At 40.9% G+C, this 19,365-nt stretch overlaps 1 protein-coding gene across 1 annotated transcript in view; it reads right to left on the reverse strand.

Annotated features, from left to right (window-relative positions):
- Positions 1-396: 396 nt before the first annotated feature.
- Positions 397-19,365, reverse strand: part of GAP43 (growth associated protein 43) — a 101,979-nt gene continuing 83,010 nt past the window's right edge. The window contains exon 3 of the mRNA XM_040224740.1: positions 397-1,086. Within this exon, the coding sequence (XP_040080674.1) occupies positions 998-1,086 (89 nt within the window). The 3' untranslated portion in view covers positions 397-997. The remainder of the gene's footprint in view (positions 1,087-19,365) is intronic.

The following is a 19,365-nucleotide window of genomic DNA, read 5'->3' on the forward strand; positions in this document are numbered from 1 at the left end:
TGCAGGAAGGAGACCGTCATTTATAAAATGAGGAGAAAGACGTGGGACAGATTCTTCCCTCACAGCCCTGAGAAGGACTCAACCTTGCCAACAACACCTTGATTTTGGACTTCAAGCTTCCAGAACTGTTAGAAAATAAACGTCGGTCCTTGTTTAAGCCACCCAGTCTGTGGTACTTTGTTACAGTAGTCCCACGAAAATAATGTGGTGCCCAAGAGGCCCATTAAGGACCTAGGCCATTTGTTCTGACTGAAGCCTTATGGCTTCATCCATCTTTTCTTTGTCAGAGTTGTTGGTATCAGACTGGGAGGTCAGAAAAAAAAGATAAAATGTAAGAACCTCAGTGTGTCAACCCAACTCACAAGAAGGCGGCACAGAAACACAGCCATTGGAGTGTGATTACTCTCATGGTTTATTAATATTCAGATTGAAAAAGGAGCCGCAGAGCCGCAAGTTACGCTAATTGGCACATTTGCTTTATTTACTTATTTTCAAAACAAACTGGGTTTTTTGAATTTTTTTTTTTTCCTTTTTGTTCATTCCATCACATTGAAAAGGAGGAAAAGAAAAATGGTTTTGAATTCACTCGATATTTTGGACTCCTCAGATGAACGGAACATTGCACACACACTTGGAACAGAGAGAAATAGAGAGGAAAGTGGACTCCCACAGGGCCACACGCACCAGATCAAAAAACTTGGATACAGTGCAAGAATTTCCCAAATGATTGGATCATCATTACCAAAAACTTGCCATAACAACACCAAGAAACAAAAATGTTTAAGCCACACTGTTTGACTTGGGATCGTTCCTGCTTTTTTTTTTTTTTAAATGTTTGCCACACAGAGAGAAAGAGGGCCAGTGGGTGGGAGAGGACAGACTCACGGACGTGAGCAGGACAGGAAGGGAAACTTCAGAGTGGAGTTAAGAAGAGGGTGAGGAAAGACAGGGTTCAGGAGAGGGGAGAGTGGGGACGTGGAAAGCCATTTCTTAAAGTTCAGGCATGTTCTTGGTCCGCCTCACGTTCTTCTCCTTTACCCTCATCCTGCCGGGCACTTTCCTTAGGTTTGGTTTCATCTACAGCTTCTGAGGAAGAAAACAGAGGGGTGGAGGGTGAGAGAAGAGTTAGTATTTTGTCTCATATGCTCAGATGACAGTGCAATGGATTTCTTCTTTTCATACTGCTTCAGAAAAGATTTCAGACATCAAGAGACTATTGCTATCTCAGTAATGTAATTTCCAGGTTCAGAAGAGGTTACCCCCAAGAAGTTGCTCAGTGATGCATAGGAAAGAGCTCAGGAATCAAACCATGATATCGTGGGCAAGGAGTCCACTAAACAGAAATTACAATGGTCTGTAATCTCTCAGCTATACAAACAAGGTGTTCACACATACAGGGTCCACAATGATCTCGTATTTCTTTTTTTCTTTTTGCCGCATGGCATGTGGGATCTTAGTTCCCCAGTCAGGGATCAAACCTGTGCTTCCTGCATTGAAAGCATGGAGATTCAACCACTGGACTACCAGAGCAGTCCTTGATCTTGTATTTTTTCTGCATCAATGTCAGACTTATCAGATACTATTTGGATCATTCAACATGCATTTCAAATTTCTCACTCCTTATTTCTGATATTATAAAGGTTGGAAAGTACAATCCCCTTGGAGGTAGGGATGTTCATGTCACACAGTGATGGTCACTTAGAGACAGGTTTCCCCAGGAGGACTCTAGAAGAGGTGTTTGCCCTTTGTTTTCTCCTATTCCTGATGACTGTGACATCAAACAATACCTGTTAGCATAGCAGTCAGCCTGCGGTCATGAAGACAAAAACTACACACTAAGGGCATGTGTGCTGAGTCGTGTCTGACTCTTTGTGACCCTGTGGACTCTAGCCTGCCAGACTCCTCTGCCCATGGGGTTTTCTAGGCAAGAACACTGGAGTGGGTTTCCATTTCCTTCTCCTGGGGATCTTCCTGACTCAGGGGTTGAGCCCCTGTATCCTGAATCAGTGGGGATTCTCTACCACTGCACCACCTGGGAAGCAGTCTGCACATAACGACAATGAAGCAGAAAAGCAGGAAAAAACCTACTTGTGCTCGACCACAGTACTTCTGGGACGCTTTTCCTTAGACTTTTCCTTATTAATGTGAGACAGGTAACTAACCTCTTTAAGCCACTGTAGTAGTTTTTAGTGTTTTGCAATCAAAAACATTCCAGATGACTATATTTATCCATAAGGCAAGTGAGTTTTGCTAAATAAGAAATACTTTGTGCTTTTATAAAGGATCACTTTTTCCTTAGGGAAGAGTTGATTTTCTAATAACTTGTCTGCGTGGTTTTCTGACAGAACTCACAGATTTCGTATTATAGATAGCTTACTAATATACCACCTAATGGAAAGAGAATCCATTCACCCTGACGTCACATCTGTCATTAAACTAAACTCCATGTGTTGGGATCCCCACGACTCCCCTCAGGTTCAGAGATTTGCTAAAGGACTCACCAGATTCAGCATATAGTTTTACTCATGGCTACTGTTTACTAAATGAAAGGATACGAAGAGGAAAAAAAGCAGTATGTGTACCCCAGTATTCATTGCAACACTATTTACAATAGCCAGGTCATGGAAACAACCTAAGTATCCTCTGGAAAATGAACAGATAAAGGTGTGGTACATATAAACAATGGAATATTACTCAGCCAAAAAAGGAACAAAAGTGCCAGAAAAATGGTACAGATGAGCCTATTTGCAGGGCAAGAATAGATACTCAGACGTAGAAAATGGACATGTAGACATTGCAAGGTGGGTTAAGGGGGTGGGATGAATTGGGAGATTGTATGGACATATATACATTACCATGTGTAAAATAAATAGCTAGGGGGAACCTGTCGTATACCACAGAGAGCTCAACTCGGTGTTCCATGGTGACCTAGATGGTGGGGGAGATTCAAGAGAGAGGGAATATATGTATACATATAGCTGATTCACTTTGTTATGAAGCATAAACTAAAACATTGTAAAGCAACTATGTCCCAATAAATTTTTTTTAAAAAGCAAAGGGAAAAGTTGTATGGGGCAAAGTTTGGAGGAACCCAGGCCCAAGCTTCCATGAGCCCTCTCCCCATGGAGTCATGCAATATGTGCTTGATTCCTCATCAGCAATGAAATATGACACATGTGAAATGTCATAGCCTAGGGAAGCTCTCTTAAGCTTACAAGTCTATGGTTTTTATCGAAGGCTCGTCATGTAGGCACCCTCTATCTAGCATATACCAAATCCAGACTCCTAGAGGAAAACAGATGTCCAGCATAAACCATATTGTTGGCACAAAGAGTTTAGGCATGGTGAACACTCATAGTTAGGAAGTGGTGAGAACCCTCTCAAAATTCAAGTTCCCAGATACCAGCCAAGGAGTCAATTTTTCAAACAAATATTGCTAAGAATTGAGAGATGCTGAGACTAGAGAAATGGGAAACTTTTAGGAGACTATTAGAAACATATAAAATGTTTCTTTGAAATCAGTCAGCTACATAGTTATATTCTGATAAAGCCAAACATTTATATCCAAACAAGACCATTGCTGCTAAATATAGTTTTTGCAATTTCTTCTTTAGAACACCTATTTAATAATATTCTTTTACATCTCTTCAGTAGGAGAAAATGCTTATCTTTTTGAAAATAAATTGTGTGTGTGTGTGTGTGTGTGTTTGTCTGTGTGTGTGTTTTAAGAATAAATACATTCCAGGTCTGGTAAACAGCAACTATGATAGGTCATTTTATCTTATGGCTTGTTTTTGATCAAAGTTTTAAAGTCTGATCTATTTTGTGGGGTTTGCAACTGACTGTAAGTTAAAATGTAGTTATGCTAGTAAGACTATCTGCAACTACTCATAAAGATTTTTTAAGGCTATATCCCTCCAAGGTGACCATTATTAACTCCTGAAGAACCAGCACACTGATCACATTTTCCAACCAAAAGTTTTGAGTGAAAACTAACTCAATTCTGATTTTCATAATACTCTATGTAGCAGCAGTGTGCCTCATGGATCACAGAATTCAATGCTCTAATGGATCACTTAATTTTCTACCAGAAGAAAGCTTCCAGATTCATTTGTTAGATCTTTTTTATAGCAATTTGGAAGTCTTTCAGATAATTTATTTAGTTCCCTAGCACTGCCCAAACCTTTGGAGACTAAAAATATACCTACAGTGCTTTACCATCCTTACCAGTTCCAAGAAACAACATATTTAATGCCGTCTCCAAACTGCAAAGAAAGAGAATATTGATTTGAACTGTCTAGAAGAACATGAAAGATTGACTGCAAGAGCAAGAGAAGACTTCAAACCTCTCTTACTCAAAAACTTGGGAGCTATTATATATGATTTGAAGGAGGTTAAGAAACTCAAAAGATGAGAAAGTAAGCAAGATAGGTGAGAACAGAGGTATATTTGTGGAATAAGAGAACACAATTCAAAAGGGGAAATCAAAGGAACAAAGATCCAGATAATTCTGAGAAGCAGCCAAACTTTCAATCCACTTTTGGAGATAAAATCAGGTTAAATCTTTCCAAATTCCCTCACTTTCTCTTGTTATCCTTTGCTTGGGTCCAGGAGAAAAGGTTAAGCTGGACATGCATCTGTTTGTTGTGACAGGAAGTCACTGTTGACTGTTCTCTATTAAAAGAGCCTCAATATCTATATATCATTTTCTCTTAAATGCTTCAAAGTATTTGAAATATAATTAGTCATTTGGTTGTCCAATAAACTGGTTTTGAACACTTGCAATGTGCTAGACATCCCTCCAAGTATTGAGAAGAAAAGTGAGAAAACCACAAAACATCCTTGTTCTTGTTTAAGACTTTAGTATTAATACCATTAATAGGCAATGAAATTCATATTTATAGGATGTTGGCAACGAGAGGGACCTTTAAGATCTTCAAGGGTAATGACAGTATCTTCTGGTCAACTGTGAATGTCCCATGTCCAGCGCTGAACCTCTCAGAAATCACCCTGTTCACTAGCAATCTCATGAATTTTATGATTTCTGTGTTACCTTAAAAAGAGAAAGTTAACATGATAGACAGTAAAGCCATGTATTCTTCATGTGCTAGAGTTGAAAGGTGCTTCAAAAGGGAAGAAAGAAATGTGTTCATTCATTCATTTATTTATTCAGTAAAAGGTCCTGGGCCTTTATTACACACCACACACTGTGCCATGCATTTCAAATGCAATGCGTTGCAGTGGCGATACAGCAACTAAAATACCAGGCAAAAATCTGCCTTCTTGGAATTCATATGCTAGTAATTATTGTCATGTGCTTTGTTTGTGGGAGAAGGGCTGGTAAAGGAAAAAGTAATATCTAGACAAGACAAGAGCAGCCTAAAAAGACATATTTTCTCCAAGGCCACTTCTCCTGGACTTGCAAAGTTGAATATCTCTAAACAATATCATAAATTTTGAAATACATTAAACTCTAGTAGTTTTCATATTCTTGACCCACAACTACCAGTCCTAAGAAAGATCAAGACCTCATTAAGACTGCAAAGAAATCAGTCATTTCTACATCCATCTGGAACTGGGTGGTGGTTGCCTTAAACGAGTAAGGGGATCCACGTGGATGTTTTCACAGTGGTCCTTGAAATAGGTATGTCTAACCGGCTCTCTGATTCTTGCTGAAAATAGTTTCCGGAAGCAGCTTTTGCCTTTGTGCATTCCATTCATTTCCTGGAAAGGGTGAGACTAGCACGCCTGCAACTTCTGTTGGTGAGCAAATACCAGGAGCATATGCAGCAGCGGCTGCTTATGTGCTCAGCCAGGCACCGGCTGCAGGGCTGAGGAGGGATGGCGGCGCTCCCAGCTGCCAGTGCCTACACTGCACTCTAATGGCCCTGTTTACTGGCACTGGTCCAGGCCCCTCCACAGCCCTACATTACTGAAATTAGGTTGAGTGGATTTCCCAGTAAAACATTATCTCTTGGGACCTGCCCAGCTCTCCCCAGCCTTGTCAACATTTATTAAATAGAAGCTGCTATCATCCTGGGGCCATGCCCACAATTACTCTACCAATCACCACTTGGCTGGGGCGTGTGCTTCCTTTCCTTCTGATTTTCACTTTTCTTGAATATTAAATATCATCTCCTCAAAGGCAAGTAATAAAAAATTTCAGTAGCAAACTCACATGTGTCCCTTTGTTACTTACATGGTCTTCCTCTTGAGCTGGGTACCAGCTGTCAGCCTGGAGCCTGGGGATCATGACTTTGGGTGGTCATATTTTGCTCTTTCTTTTGCTTTTTATTTTTACTATATTTACATTTTAAGTTCCTTTAAAATTTCATCTCTGATACTTACTATGACTTGGAGTAATTTACTCAACCTCTATTGTCTCACTCTCCTTATCTATAGCTGGTGTTAATATTGGTACCCACTTCATGTGGTTATTAAAACACTCAAATGTGTTAATTATTTGAAGTACTTAATAACAAATGGCATGTTTCAGTAAACTGCTCAGTAAATATTATTATTAAGTAATTGGAAGGGAACTAACACTGGTTTAATGTTTACTATGTGCCAAGCCAGGTGCTAAGTACTTTCACATATTGGTATTCCATATATTGATATATTTCCCTTGCTTTGCTATTCCTTTGTCAGCAAAGTAGAAATAATAATATCTATCTCATAGATTTGTGATGAGCATTAAATGAGAGGGAAAAAAACCCTAATATGGTGCCATTTCCTTGGTCACCTAAGTGCTTCATACATAAGAGTTCTCTCTCTCTCTGTCTCTCCACTAATTCATGCTTATCTACTCTTCCCAACTGAGCTATCAGGGAAGTCCAAACAGGAAATCTGCATAGGACAGGTGAATTGTATACAGTCTTTGCAACCCCAAGGACCTCACAGTCCATGGAATTCTCCAGGCCGGAATACTGGAGTGGGTAGCCTTTCCCTTCTCCGGGGGATCTTCCCAACCCAGGAATTGAACCCAGGTCTCCTGCAACCCACCTGTAATGTGGGGGACCCGGGATCCCTGGGTTGGGAAGATCCTCTGGAGAAGGGAAAGGCTACAACTCCAGTATTCTGGCCTAGAGAATTCCATGGACTGTATAGTCCATGGAGTCACAAAGAGCTGGACATGACTGAGACTTTCATTTCCACTTTCTTCTATTGTTAGCCCACAGCCAAAGATAAACTTTCTTCAAGTATCTCAAGAAAGAGAGAGAGAAGTCTGTGCCTTATAAAGCTTTTGCTTGTAGAGTAAAAATAATAATAATTCTTTGAAAAAACAGCTCTGAAGTCAAGGTCTAAAGTCCAAGATTAATCACCAGGGCAAAGCTGACTGCTGGCCAAACTTGAGAGGCATGATTCTCTGATGCAAGAACCAAGATGCTAAATAGTAATGTCTCAAAAGGCAGGAGCTTCTCTAAGACTGCTTTTACTTAAGAAGAGGACAATCTCCTCTATTTCATACCTACATGGCAGTCTGTAGGTAACCACCTTATCCCTGCCCTTAGTTCCATTTGATTCCTCCAGGTTGTAGCAAAAATACACTTACTATATTGGATGAGCAAGAAACAAGGAACCTCCTGCCCTCAGATATACAGTAAACTTTGTGTCCAGTAGGCAAGTTACAGAGGGGATGGCAATTCTCCAGGCTTAAATAGTATATCCAATTTTAAGAAAAATGCTCTGATTCAATAATAATTATTGAATCCAAGACTTGAAAAATAAACTCAGGACATCTTGTCTCTTAGTCTCAAGGAAAATGATCAAACTGAGATTTTTCAGCTTTATTATAAGAAAGAACTTTTCATTTCCCAGAAGGCTTTCAGTCATCTGTGGACAAGGCACGTTTATGGGGAGAAATCCCTGGGGCCTCGTGGAAGACTGCTCTGATAGGGTTATTCCTTCTGCCTGTGCACGTGCTCTCTCAGTTCTTGGATTTCTCAAGCAGGGAATCCCAGCATATTGTGAAGAATAAAGAGATTGAAGATGGAGAAGTGGCCACTTTCTTCAAAGAATTCCAGGCAAAGAAATGCCATACTTCTTTAGGACTCTTGATCAAACATGGTTGAAGTTAGCATTCTCCCTCTCACCAAAAGATTATCTATACTTCCTCTTCCTGCATTTCATAGAAAGTTAATAACTTTCTAAAAAATCAAGCCTCATGTAGTTGATGTTAATTATTTAGGTCCATACTTAGGAGATAAGGAAATGTCAAACAGGTTAATTGTGTCTGTTGCTCATTTTTTGTTGAATTTACTCTTAGCTATTCTTTCTTGAAGTTTTTTCCATTGATTGAATCAGGCTGCTTAGGTATTGTACCAGCTATTTCAAATTACTGTACTTCCTTAGGTATTTCCATTATACTCATTGCTTTCAACATTGAGTTATCTTAAGTCTTATCTTGTGATCAGAAGTGTAGTAATTTGTGTCTGTCAGACCTAGAGAAAGTTAGTAAACTATTTTCTAGATTATACTGGTTTTAATTTAAAAATTCAACCAATGATTTGTAATGTTTTAACATATTTGAGTTAATATGATTTATTAAAAAATTACAAATATTTTCAACATTTGTCTTTAAAAGCAAAAGCAGATCTAGATATGCCAGATCTCATGATCTGATATTTGACTACATGATTTGATTATCTGACTCCACAGCTAAAATGCATAAAGCCAAACTAGAAATAATTCTAATTCTATAAGGGTCACTCCAATAGTGACTACAGCTGTCTAAATTTTTTTTCCTACATATAAATATCTATTGCTTGGATAACATTTAAATTTTATAATAGAAGCACTATATTTATGAGTCATATTCAGCTCATGCTTTGCCATGTCTCATCACGATGTGTTTGGGTAGTGATTGAGATTAGCTAGACAGTTATTTATCTGTGTTGTTTAATTTTCCCTTATGGCTGTATCCACACAGCACAAAGAAAACTAAAGACTTGGCAGTTGTCTTGCTAATTTTATCACTGCAAGTGGATAAACCACATAATTCAGGACAAAAATGCAAAATCTGTATATACTGTCGTGGAGTGAGCTCTTAATTGTGAAATTGTAAAATTACACAATAATGAAAGCTGAAGATCTTAGAGATTATCTGATCTCAGCCCCTCACTCCCAGAAAAACTGAAGGTAGAGTGTTTCTGTGACTTGCCCAGTCTCACAGCTAATTAAAATTCAGCAGGCCTCCTGTAATACCATAATGTCTCTTTGGGGATGATGTATTCCACTGTTTGATTTTAACTTGAATCTCTCCTTATTATGCCTAAATGCACTGTGTAAGTCTGTTCCTCCCTGCTCCTTCCCTCCCCACCCTCCCTTTCCCTTACCTCATCACTCTTCCTCCCTCCCTCCATTCCTTCTCTCCTTTATGAAATAAAGGGTAAACTCAATATAATTTTACTTTAAAAGCTATCAAAAATAATATTAGATACTCTGGAGGCTTGCCCAACCAGGGCTGAGGACTACTCTTCTATCAAACTTCAAAACATTATGCACAGATGGTGAGAGGTGACGTGAATATTCTAAATAGAGAGGGGACAAAAATGGGGACGTCCGCAATTAGTGGCTTAAGCTAAATAGTTATCATTGATTATGGTAGGCTTCATAAACTCAGTGATTGAAGAAAAGAAAGTTTTAGTTGCTCAGACATGTCCAACTCTTTGTGACCCCATGGACTGTGGCCCACTAGGCTCCTCTGTCAATGGGATTCTCCAGGCAAGAATTCTGGAATAAACTGCCATTCCCTTCTCCAGGGGATCTTCCTGACCCAGGGATTGAACCCCGGGCTTCCAAATTGCAGGCAGATTCTGAGCCACCAGGGAAATGATTGAAGAGTTACTGGACAGTGAAAGTGATTGAAGAGTTACTGGGTAATGAAAGTCCAGAAGTAGCTGAAATTACTACAGATACAGGAATCTGTACAAGATCAGTACTAGATCCAGAGAAGACATAAAAGTGCATATCATTCCTCCATCTGTCACTCCCTCTGCTTCCCAATGAAAGCAGATTGTTCAAAAGCTGACTGAGAAATTTAACTCAATTTTGAAATTAGTTTTTAAAAAGATCATTGTAACAAGTGATTTAGCCCTATAAAAGGTGTTTGTGTTGTATGCTTGCATGTGGGTAAATAGATGCAATCCTCACCTCTCACTGGGACAATTCATTCTGCACTCATTGTGTTCTGGCTTCCTGGGGCCTGTCAAATTATAGCATTGCCATTGAATGAAAAATTGCTTTAAGAATCAATAGCACTCACTGGAACATAACCAGAACCATATCAAAAAAGTGATATTCATATTTGTGCTGATTTCTCTCTTTTCTGTAAAGATCTCAAAGCTCTTCTATTTAGTGGCAAAGAAAGTAATACGTCTGGCTATTTGGAGACACTGGGACAAAAATCTCTTAAAGAATGAGACTCATGGTCAGTCTGTAGCTTATGTGAGATGGAACCATGGACTCATACCCTTCCTGCTCATTACGCAGCACTGCTCTGGGGAAGGTCATCCTAGGAAGGCTTTCTCTCCTTTCTCCACTCAGAGCTTTTACTCTAATAAAACTATATTCTAAGACACACCTTATATCCAGAATCTACCTCCTACTCTCTTTCCTCCTTCATAATCCCGTTTATTTGAAAGCAACACACAGACACCTTAGAATAGAAAGGCTCGCTGGAGACCCGCCACCAACTCACCTAATAGAAGAACCCTCCTAGCGGATGGACAGCCTCCTCCTCAACAGACCACTCCAGCTCTAACTGTGCATTATTCCCGAGAATCAGCTAACATCTGCTTCCCCTAAGTTTTCATGCAGTTCTTTCCTCTACAATAACACCAAACAAAATATATCCTCAATATGCTTTCTTTTGTAGAAGTCCAAAAATGAAAACAGCCTCTTTCTTCAAGAATTTTACCTAACTGTTTCTTTTCCCTCTTCAATCAACAAAGTTCATTAAAAATATATATTTTAATTATGCCACCTTTTCTTTGTCTCACCTCTTAGTTCTTTTGGAGCTGACTTTATAATTTTTCTAACAATGCTCTCCTCAAATTCACCCCCTCCAATTATATCCAATGCAGAAGGGCTTTTCTCATTTACTACTACTTTTGATCTTCTTCTGACAACTCCTTTAGAAAGTGTTGATCTTTACTTGAGCTCTATGTTCTAGAAAATAGTGGAAGTTAAGAAATTCTCATAATTTTTTTTCCCTGAAGTCTCCTCACTGTTTTACACTCTAGAAAATGGCTCACTATAAAACCTTCTTCCCCAAGTGATTTGCTGTCCACTCTCTCTCTCTCATGATTCCAGAAGACTCATGGGTGATTCCCTTGTTTACCCATTACAAAGCCAAAGACAGGTCATTCTTCCTTTGCCTGAACTTACTGACAAAGCCAGACTCCTGAACTTTCTATTCTTTGTTTCATGAATGACTAGCTTAGATCAGAATTGTTTGTCCCTCTGACACAAGGTAGACATAGAAATAAATAAATCTTGTTCTGCTAACTGACTAGACTTCCGCTGATTACAAAATAAATCCAGTTATAAGTCACCTACCTAGAACTTACCTACTCCTCCTACAAAAGCTAAGGGAAAGCCATCCTACCAAGACACTGTGTTGGGAGTTGAGGGTCCCTATTGTAACAAATAGGGACAAAACTGAACAAAACTAGCTCCTTCATTGTTGCTGTATTTTTATTTCAGGCATCTTCTTAAATATCCCCTTTTTCTTAACTTCAGTGAAGACAAAATTCGCCATTTACATTTGCTATTTCCTATCCCCTAACAAGATACATGGAGAAGGCAATGGCACCCCACTCCAGTGTTCTTGCCTGGAGAATCCCAGAGACGGGGGAGCCTGGTGGGCTGCCGTCTATGGGGTCTCACGGAGTCGGACACGACTGAAGTGACTTAGCAGCAGCAGTAGCAGCAGCAGCAGCAGCAAGACACAATCCAAGATTCAATTCTACATTCTCTTCACCAGCTCTGCATCAAATAACTCATTCTAACAACTTCAATCCTGACTCCATAATCAGGTAACCACCACGTTTATGCAGAAAGAAATTTTATGTGGTAAAGTGTACCAAAAGATTACCAGGAACACACCCACAGTTGAACAAAACTTGGTCTATTGACACAGCACAGCTAGGGAGAACATATAGAAGAGGAATCAGGAAGCATGGTAGTAAGAAGGGGTTAGGAAGGACTGATCTGAGCTTGTGGGAAGGGATTTGGAGACGGATTCAAGGCAGCAGGGCTTTGCTCTTTATCGGATGCTATCACAACTGTCATTCGATGGTTGGGCCTTCCCATATGTATCTAGAAGGGAGAATGAGGTAAGTATCAGCATCCATACAGCAGGCTAGGGAAAGATTTGGCCATTGTATGCTTTAGACACTGTCCATACTTCGTCTGTGTGCAGACATGATTACGGGGTCTTGCTTTGTCTGGGACCGTCACACAAGTCCTCCGACACTGTGTTCTATGAAACTGTGCATGTTAATAGCAGAAGACTAGGGCTCTTCTGTGGCAGCCAGACCAGCTCCCGGCTTTCAGGTGCTGGTTTTCTGTTTCTTGGAAGAAATAGGGGTGAGGCTAAACTTGACTTTTCTAGATCTGAGGTGTCTCTGTTAAGGTCGTGCCTTGTAACTGCCTGTGTCCCGCTCCAGAGTTCTGCTCGGAATCCTTATGGATGTGTGAGTTCCCTGAGCACAGAAAGAAACTGCATTGATTGTTAAGAAACAGTGAAAAGGTTCTACCTCAGCGCTGTGTCATCAGCTGAAACTCTATCCTGAAAGGCTTTTACTGGCTCTTAAAAGATGCTGATGGCTCCCAATGGACTAGTGGCACGTCTTCCTAATTTAACATATTTTAATTAAATAAAATCCTTCCTGAGGAAGAAAGCGCGAACCACATTGCGTCTGTCACTTCGGTTGTTTTCTCACTTCACTGATATGATGAGACAAGTTTGGGTTTTTCTGCCTCTCTCTCTTCCTCTCCTTCCTTTAATGGCCTGTCAAAAGGAAATTCCATCCTGTGTTGGCATTAGTGCCTGCTGTAAATAAGAGGAAATGGGAGGAAAGAGGAGGTGGGAGGGGAGGGGGTTGTGGGATCGAAGCTGGATCCACAGCTCAATTGCAAGGCATCTCTCAGAGTGTCTAGACACCAGCTGCCTGGTCACCATGGAAACCCACAACTTTGGCTGATGGGCTGGGGAGTAACGACTCTCAGGAGATTCTGTTGGGAGCTTGGTGGTGGGGAGAGAGGAAGGTTGGGAGTAATGGCACAGAGAGTGTTAAGAATAATGGGGGGAGAACAAGAGGAAACAACTCTCTGTGAAACGGGGGCATTGACCTTGTTTCCCATCTTTCTCAGGCACACTCTCCATGCAGTGACAAGGTACAAATCTGCAATACCAGCAGGTGTCAGGACACAGGTTGCTAAAGATGAAGAGCTGAGCTGGAATGATTATACTCCCATCAACCTCCTGCCAGTGCCAAAGTACTGCCTCAGCAAACCAAGGCTTTCCACAGTAAACAGATGTGATCAACAATTCCCTGAGGAAGCACTGGGCGTGGGAAGTTCCGGTCCTCAAGAATGGCTGCCACTTTCACAAGCTCTCAGAGATGAAGGTTACTCCCTGCTCCTACCTGAAGTTTCCACCCTTCCTGCTGCACTCATTATCCTTTGTCCTAGGAAAGGGCTGGGCTACTGTTACATAAAGGAGGCTGGTGGAGGAATTGTTGAGGGAATGAGTAAGAAATGAAGAGATGCCAGTTTAGGGTCAAATTGTCCATCATATAAACATATTTTGCTCTCTTCTTCATAGAGAGATGCCTACCATCAGAGGTTTCCAATCCACAGATTTTTGAGTTTTTCAGTTGCTTTCTGTAACCCTGGTCCCTTTATACCACACATTCCTGTTGGATGGGAATTTTTAGGTAGCACTGGCACCCCTAACCCCCACCCTTCTCATCACCTAATTTTGTACCCATTCCCACTCCTTACCCCATCTCTCCACTCCACTTCCTTCACCAACTACCACCACATACAACCACGTCCCCATCCCCACTCCCCTCGCCGGGACCTCCAGGCCCTTTGGGGATGCAGAGCATTCCTTTCTCACTAAAGTTTGTCTACAGCTACACAGACTATGCCAAAGCCTTTGACTGTGTGGATCACAATAAACTCTGGAAAATTCTGAAAGAGATGGGAATACCAGACCACCTGACCTGCCTCTTGAGAAACCTGTATGCAGGTCAAGAAGCAACAGTTAGAACTGGACATGGAACAACAGACTGGTTCCAAATAGGAAAAGGAGTACAGCAAGGCTGTATATTGTCACCCTGCTTATTTAACTTATATGCAGAGAACATCCTGAGAAATGCTGGGCTGGATGAAGCACAAGCTGGAATCAAGATTGTCGGGAGAAATATCAATAACCTCAGATATGCAGATGACACCACCCTTACAGCAGAAAGCAAAGAAGAACTAAAGAGTCTCGTGATGAAAGTGGAAGAGGAGAGTGGAAACGGTGGCGTAAAGCTCAACATTCAGAAAACGAAGATCATGGCATCTGGTCCCATCACTTAATGGCAAATAGATGGGGAAACCGTGGAAACAATGTCAGACTTTATTTTTTTGGACTCCAAAATCACTGCACATGGTGATTGCAGCCATGAAATTAAAAGACACTTTCTCCTTGGAAGGAAAGTTATGACCAACCTAGACAGCATATTAAAAAGCAGAGACACTACTTTGTCAACAAAGGTCCATCCACTCAAGGCTATGGCTTTTCCAGTGGTCATGTATGGATGTGAGAGTTGGACTATAAAGAAAGCTGACTGCCGAAGAATTGATGCTTTTGAACTGTGGTGTTGGAGAAGATTCCTGAGAGTCCCTTGGACTGCAAGGAGATCCAACCAGTCCATCCTAAAGGAGATCAGTCCTGGGTGTTCATTGGAAGGACTGATGTTGAAGCTGAAACTCCAATATTTTGGCCACCTGATGCAAAGAACTGACTCACTGGAAAAGATCCTGATGTTGGGAAAGACTGAGGGCAGGAGCAGAAGGGGACAACAAAGGATGGTTAGATGGCATCACCCACACAATGGACATGAGTTTGGGTAAACTCCAGGAGTTGGTGATGGACAGGGAGGCCTGGCGTGCTGTGGTTCATGGGGCTGCATAGAGTCGGACATGACTGCGTGACAACTGAACAGCCTACCTTTATTGTCTGTCTTGCAGTGTCTTGCCCTCACTTGGGCAATCTTATCTATCACCATTGGAGTCTAACAAGACCTCTGATTTTTTTGGTGTTATCTGGCTCACAAAACTGTTTTTTAATTGTGCAACCTAATAGAAGATATGAGAATTAACACTTGGACTCTGACTGATGAGAGAGAGAGAGAATCTGTAAATTTTTATGCAGTGGTTCCTCTGAAGAAATATTCCTGTATGAAAACATGTTCCAGGCATCTTGAGCTATAATCAACATGGAGGCAAATTCAACACATTCAAAAAAGGCTGCTGCTGCTGCTGCTGCTGCTGCTAAGTCGCTTTAGTCGTGTCCGACTCTGTGCGACCCCATAGATGGCAGCCCACCAGGTTCCGCCATCCCTGGGATTTTCCAGGCAACAACACTGGAGTGAGTTGCCATTTCCTTCTCCAATGCATGAAAGTGAAAAGTGAAAGTGAAGTCGCTCAGTCGTGTCCAACTCTTAGCGACCCCGTGGACTGCAGCCCACCAGGCTCCTCCGTCTATGGGATTTTCCAGGCAAGAGTACTGGAGTGGGGTGCCATTGCCTTCTCCACAAAAAAAAGGGCTACTAACAGGTAAATACTGAGTTAGCTATAACTATCGTTTGTGATAAGTAGAACATTTTAATCCACCAGAGACTCTTCATTAGACTTTAAAGCTTCCATGACTTTGATCTGATGACTTAACCTGAGAGAAAGGCAGATCTCCCCTAAGCAAAAATGTGTCTGTGTCATTTATTTTTGGTCAGAGCAGAACTCCTAGTGGTTTGGAATTGCTATTAATAAAATGGCTCTCTTTCACAGATGTATCCTTGCATGGGGAGGTGAAAGCACTCTCTTCTCTATGATTGCGTTCCATGTAGGGAGTGACTATAACGCAGTGAGACTGGGCCACAGCTCTGCCCTTCCGGTGCCGCTGACATCCCAATCAGAGTCACTGCCAACATCTTTCCATCACTAGGAGGGATCTTATTACCTGTAAGAACTAGAGGAGTCTCCAAGGGACTTGAAAGGGCACAAGAAGATGAGGGAATGTCTGTCCAGATGGCAGAGGAGAAGATCCTTCAGTGGTGATAAGGAGTAAACCAACTGAATGTGATGGTGACCTTGGGTCAGTTTTGCCACCGATGCATTGACCATCACGACTGATTCAACTGCTCTGTTTGACTAAATAGGTACCTACCTTCTCACACATCTATTGAACATTCTGTACCTGTTCTAGCTGCTGGGGATACAGCAGTGTATAAAATAGTAATAATAATAAAAACAAAAAACACCATTTGTGGAGCTTATATTATTCTATAAATAAGCAGGTAAAATCTATAGCACGTCAAGTGGTGGTAAAAGCTATGAAACACATAGTGCTGGGAAGGAGAAGAGAGATGAAGACGGCATGACAATATCAGACAGAAAGTCTCTTTGAGAAGGTGACACGTGGACAGAAGCTGAAGAAGATAGAGAGTAAGTCAATGAGCATCTAAAGAGGAGAAGTTTTGAGGTAGAGGGATCAGTAGTGCAATGCTGTGGTTGTGAGCACATGTGGTCATTGGGCTTTTAGCACAGATATTGGAGTTGCTAGAAGGGAGTAGGAGAGAGAGAACAGAGAAGACCAACTCCAAGTGGTGACCTTTGCAGGATGTGAATCATGGAGGGCTTCAAGACCATTTTAAGACCTTGGCTTTTGTTGAAATGAGATGGAAGCAAGAGAAAATAAAATTGTGCTCAGATCCTAGATATATTTTGAAAGTGGAGCCAACAATATCTGCTGATTGATTTAATACAGGAAAAGACAAAAGAATCAGGAGTAATTCCAAGATATGTGGCCTGAGCCTCAGGAAAAGATGGGCTTGCTATTTCTGGAGATGGGGAAACTTGAGAAGTAGCAGGTTCCGGGAGAAAAGACAGGAGTATTTTCTTTTTCCAAAATGTTTGGTTTAAGGTATCTATTGGATACATCAGTTGAGTGACTGGTTGTCCAGAGTGGGGAGAAAGGTTTGGGCTACAGATGGACAGTTGGGATTTGTCAGGTTGTATGTCTGTGATATTTGAAGCCATGACCTGGGAGAGATCACCAAAGGAGTAAATGTAGTGAGAGAAGAGGAGGTTCAAGACTGAGCTGTGAGAGGTTCCAATGATTAGAAACAAGATGAAGAAACAAGGACAAAGGGAACTGAAAAGGAAGAGCCAATATGTTAGGAGAAAAAAAATCAGGAATAGGGAACATGCTAGAATAGGAAGTATAGTATTTCAAAGAGTAGAAAGTGATCAACTATGAAATCCTATCGGTAAGTCAAAGACTACGAGCCATGGAAGTGACCACTGGACTTTGGCAATGAGGAAGTCATTTGCAGCTTGGGCAAAAGTTGTTTCAGTGACGGGTGGGAGGGTAGGTGTGATTATGAATACAGACTCAGGAGCTAGACGGTCTGAGTTTGAACTGAGAATCCACCACTTCCCAAATGTGATATTTTGAACACATTATATAACCTCTCTGTACCTTGATTTCTTCTTCTACAGAATGGGGTGTAGTACCTACCCCACAGGGTTGTTTTAAAGTTTGAGACATATGAAATGCTTAGTTGATGTGCTCAGTAAGTTATTAACATGAACAGTTCTTATCATCACTTCTTTTAATCCTTCATAAGACATGGTCCTTGTAAGCAAGTTCTATTACTGGTTCTGGAGACTAAAAGCTAAAAAAAATGTTTGAGCAAATATAATGAAAACTCTGCCAACCTTGATTTCTCATGGTGCTCTATGGCAGATTTGGATCGAACCACCTCAGTGGAGTGTCATAGTTCATTTTCCACATAGTGCAAGATTATGATTTAATAAAACAGTCTAAGGATACAGAGTACTTGATGAGTTTGAGGTTTTCCAAGTGCTGCTGCTGCTGCTAAGTTGCTTCAGTTGTGTCCGACTCTGTGCAACCCCATAGACGGCAGCCCACCAGGTTCCCCGTCCCTGGGATTCTCCAGGCAAGAACACTAGAGTGGGTTGCCATTTCCTTTTCCAGTGCATGAAAGTGAAAATTGAAAGTGAAGTCGCTCAGTCATGTCCAACTCTTAGCGACCCCATGGGCTGCAGCCTACCAGGCCCCTCCATCCATGGGATTCTCCAGGCAAAAGTACTGGAGTGGGGTGCCATTGCCTTCTCCATTCCAAGCACTAGTATTCTTTAATTCTGAAAGACTCCAAAATATATTTTTTCTGATCACATAGAACGTTAGTGGTAGTTCACATGAAGTATTTTTAAATATATAAAATTCAGTGTTAACACATTGATATCTCCATCTTACAAAAGCAGTTCATCTGGCATGCTGTCAAACAGACATCTTTATCAACTAACACTTCTGCATCACAGTAAAAATTGACATATGTAATAGTGGTCCTGAAGCATTTTATGACTATGATTACTATACTTTTAATGTTATACATGTTTTATTATATCCCAAACCTTTTCCAATTGAAAATCCAATGATGACTTGATGGCAGTTATTAATCAAAACATTTGATTAGCCAGAATGTTCCATTCCCCGATCACACTAGGGAACACAGAACTTACTATAAACGTGCTGTTCCCTTTTTCTCTTGAGGACACCCAAGTTAAATAAAAGGGGAGAATGAAAATAATTATGTGCAACAGAAATGCGAGCCTGATGTATTCACACTCACTAATCACGTGACCTAAGATGTCTTTTAAGTTCTCTGACTTCCGTAAAGGGGACAACGATACTGCTCATTGTAGGGTTCTTATTAGGCTTAAACAAGAAACTCCACATAGAGCATTTAGTAGAGAGCCTGACAAGTAAGTGTTATTTATATTGTTATCATCATCAGTATTACTATTGCTCTTGCAGTTACTCTATGGTGAGGACTTAAAAGGGAACACCAAACCAAAGCCTGAATAATTCAAAGCTATCTAATATGCATTAGGTTGGCTTCACATGTTAATTAAGGCTTGAGTTAATATTAGTAATATAGAGTCACCACTGTCTTTGTGAGGAAGCCTCAATTAATTATAGGAGCTCAATAAACATACGGGGCGTGTGATATATTCATATGGATTTATTCCAGACGGATGGCTTTTGGGGCGGGACTGGAA

The sequence above is a fragment of the Oryx dammah genome, unplaced genomic scaffold (assembly GCF_014754425.2).
Source record: "Oryx dammah isolate SB20612 unplaced genomic scaffold, SCBI_Odam_1.1 HiC_scaffold_2, whole genome shotgun sequence".
Lineage (NCBI taxonomy): Eukaryota > Metazoa > Chordata > Mammalia > Artiodactyla > Bovidae > Oryx > Oryx dammah.